This window comes from Plasmodium falciparum, assembly GCF_000002765.6.
Source record: "Plasmodium falciparum 3D7 genome assembly, chromosome: 13".
NCBI lineage: Eukaryota > Apicomplexa > Aconoidasida > Haemosporida > Plasmodiidae > Plasmodium > Plasmodium falciparum.
In genome coordinates this window covers 502501-505000 of record NC_004331.3, presented here as the reverse complement: position 1 = coordinate 505000, position 2500 = coordinate 502501, and the positions used below count along the sequence as shown (strand labels likewise).

Here is a 2500-nt window from a genome sequence, read left to right as displayed (position 1 = left end):
ATATGTTTGGTTCTTGTAACATTGTGTTCATTTCGTTAAGCATTAATTCTTGTCTTTTTGTATCTAGTTTATTCCATAATTTAAATGGTTCACATAATTGTGTTGCAACCATAGGATTAAATTTATCGGTTTTTGTAATAACTTCAGCAATTAATTTATACCCTTTTCCTGATATATCATGGAATCTTCTTAAATTATTTGTAAATGGAAGATATACTGCTCTAATATCATTTGGATTTTTACTATCTTTCAAAACTTCATTTTCTAATTTTTTAAGTATTTCATATATATCTTTACGATCAGATCTTGATACAGTCTTTAACCATTCTTGTAACAATAATTCATCATCTTTTGATAATTTATAAGTTTTATCATAAAGTTCAAAATATTTATCGAAATATGCTGAAACTGATAAACTAGTTAGCCAATTGGATGGATATGGTGATTTGGAATGTTCAATAATTTCATTTAATATATTTGGATATTGAGCTTTACTTAATAATGATAATAATGTATTTCTTAATGTTCTCATATTCATTTGATCAAAATCTACATGTGATTCATCATTAAAATATGTTAAATCATCAGCTTTTGCTTCTAAACTTTTAAACATTTTATAATATACATCATTTAATTTATCTCCGATTTGTTTATATATATATTCTTTAGTATCAGCTAATACGTCTGTATCTAAATTGCTTACAAAGTTTATTATATATCTATCTTGTGGTAAGGATACTATATATGATTTAAATCCTGCATCAGCATGTGGGTCTTCTAATAAATATTTTATAGCATCTATAAATTGTGCATTTACTGGTGTAAGATTAAAACTTTCTAATTTTTCATTTTTAGCTTTTAAGAATTCATTATAATTCATTAATATTTGTTTCATATATATATTGGTACATGAGTTATAACGAACAAAAGCATCACTATCATATTTCAATAATAATATACGTTCTTCATCTGTTAAGTTATCCTCAATATATACTGGTGCACTAAATCCTCTGAATAAGGATGGTATTGGTTTTACAGCTATATTATTAAATACAAATGTATCACTTTCTTTTGTTAATTCTAAGGTGGTTTGTGATATCATTTCTTTACCGTTTTCTGGATTAATTAAGCCAACACTTATAGGAATAAATAAAGGTTTCTTTTCTTTTTGGTTTTCATCTGGTTTGGTATATTGATTAACATGTATACTATATTGTTTCTTTTCAGCATCGTAGTTATATTTAAAACTAACATGTGGAGTACCACTTTGTGAGAACCATAATAAATATTGGTTTAGGTTAGCTGAATTGTCTGCTTTTTTCATTTTATATGCTTGTTCCATAGCATAATTAAAATCTTCACAAGTAGCAGTATTTCCATCATTTTTCTTAATATAAATATCAAAACCTTTTTTATAATATTCTTCACCTAATATAGTAAGATACATTCTCATAACTTCACTACCTTTATCATAAACAGTAGTAGTATAAAAGTTTTCCATACTAACATAAGATTCTGGTCTAATAGGGTGTGATAATGGTGAGGAATCTTCTAAAAATTGAACACTTCTTAATAAATCTACATGAGATAAACGAGTAGTTACGGTCTTCGTCATTTCTTCTGAAAACAAATTTTCTCTATGTACTGTTAGACCTTCTTTTAATGTTAACTGAAACCAATCTCTAAGAGTAACTCTATTTCCTGTATAATTATGGAAATATTCATGTCCTACGACCGTTAGAATTCTTGCATATGAAAAATCAATTGAATTTTTTTTGGATGCTAATAAAGAATTAGCATTAAATATATTTAATCCTTTATTTTCCATAGCACCAACATTAAAGTCAGAAACAGCAACTAAATTTAAACGAGACAAATCATATTCCAATCCAAAATAATCTTCATCAAATGCCATCGATTTTTTAAGACATTCTAAAGCCCATTGTAATTTAGATACATATTTTTCCTCACTAAATACATATAATTCAACTTTTTTTTTGGTATATTTAGTAATATATGTAGCACTTAAATGTTTAAGGTCACCAGCTACAACAGCAAATAAATAACATGGTTTTAAATGGGGATCATTAAATCTAGCTCCATGACGACCACCTGGTATTTCAAATTCATTCACCTTATCACCATTACTTAATAAAACAGGATATTTTTCTTTATCAGCAGTTACTGTAACGTCATATTTTGCCATCATATCTGGTCTGTCAATAAAAAAAGTGATACGACGGAATCCGGTAGCTTCACATTGAGAAACAATAATATTTTTTGATTTATATAAACCTGTAAGAGCATAATTTGTTTCTGGATGTATAATAACTTCTGATGAAAAAGCAAATTTAGATTTTGGTACAAATTTTGAAAATATAGTTAAGAATTCATTATCGTAGGTATATTCTTCTCCTTCAACTAATTTCTTATTATTAATACTTATCTCATTAATTTTTAATCCAACACCATCAAAAACTAAATCTTCACCAACATTGTG

The 2500-nt window shown here is 26.5% G+C and overlaps 1 protein-coding gene across 1 annotated transcript in view; it reads right to left on the bottom strand.

Annotated features, from left to right (window-relative positions):
- PF3D7_1311800 (M1-family alanyl aminopeptidase) overlaps positions 1-2500 on the bottom strand; it is a gene marked incomplete at both ends in the record, with an annotated part of 3258 nt that overhangs the window by 47 nt on the left and 711 nt on the right. The window contains one exon of the mRNA XM_001349810.1: positions 1-2500. This exon is cut by the window's left edge and continues 47 nt beyond it; it is cut by the window's right edge and continues 711 nt beyond it. Coding sequence (XP_001349846.1) covers positions 1-2500 — 2500 coding nt within the window.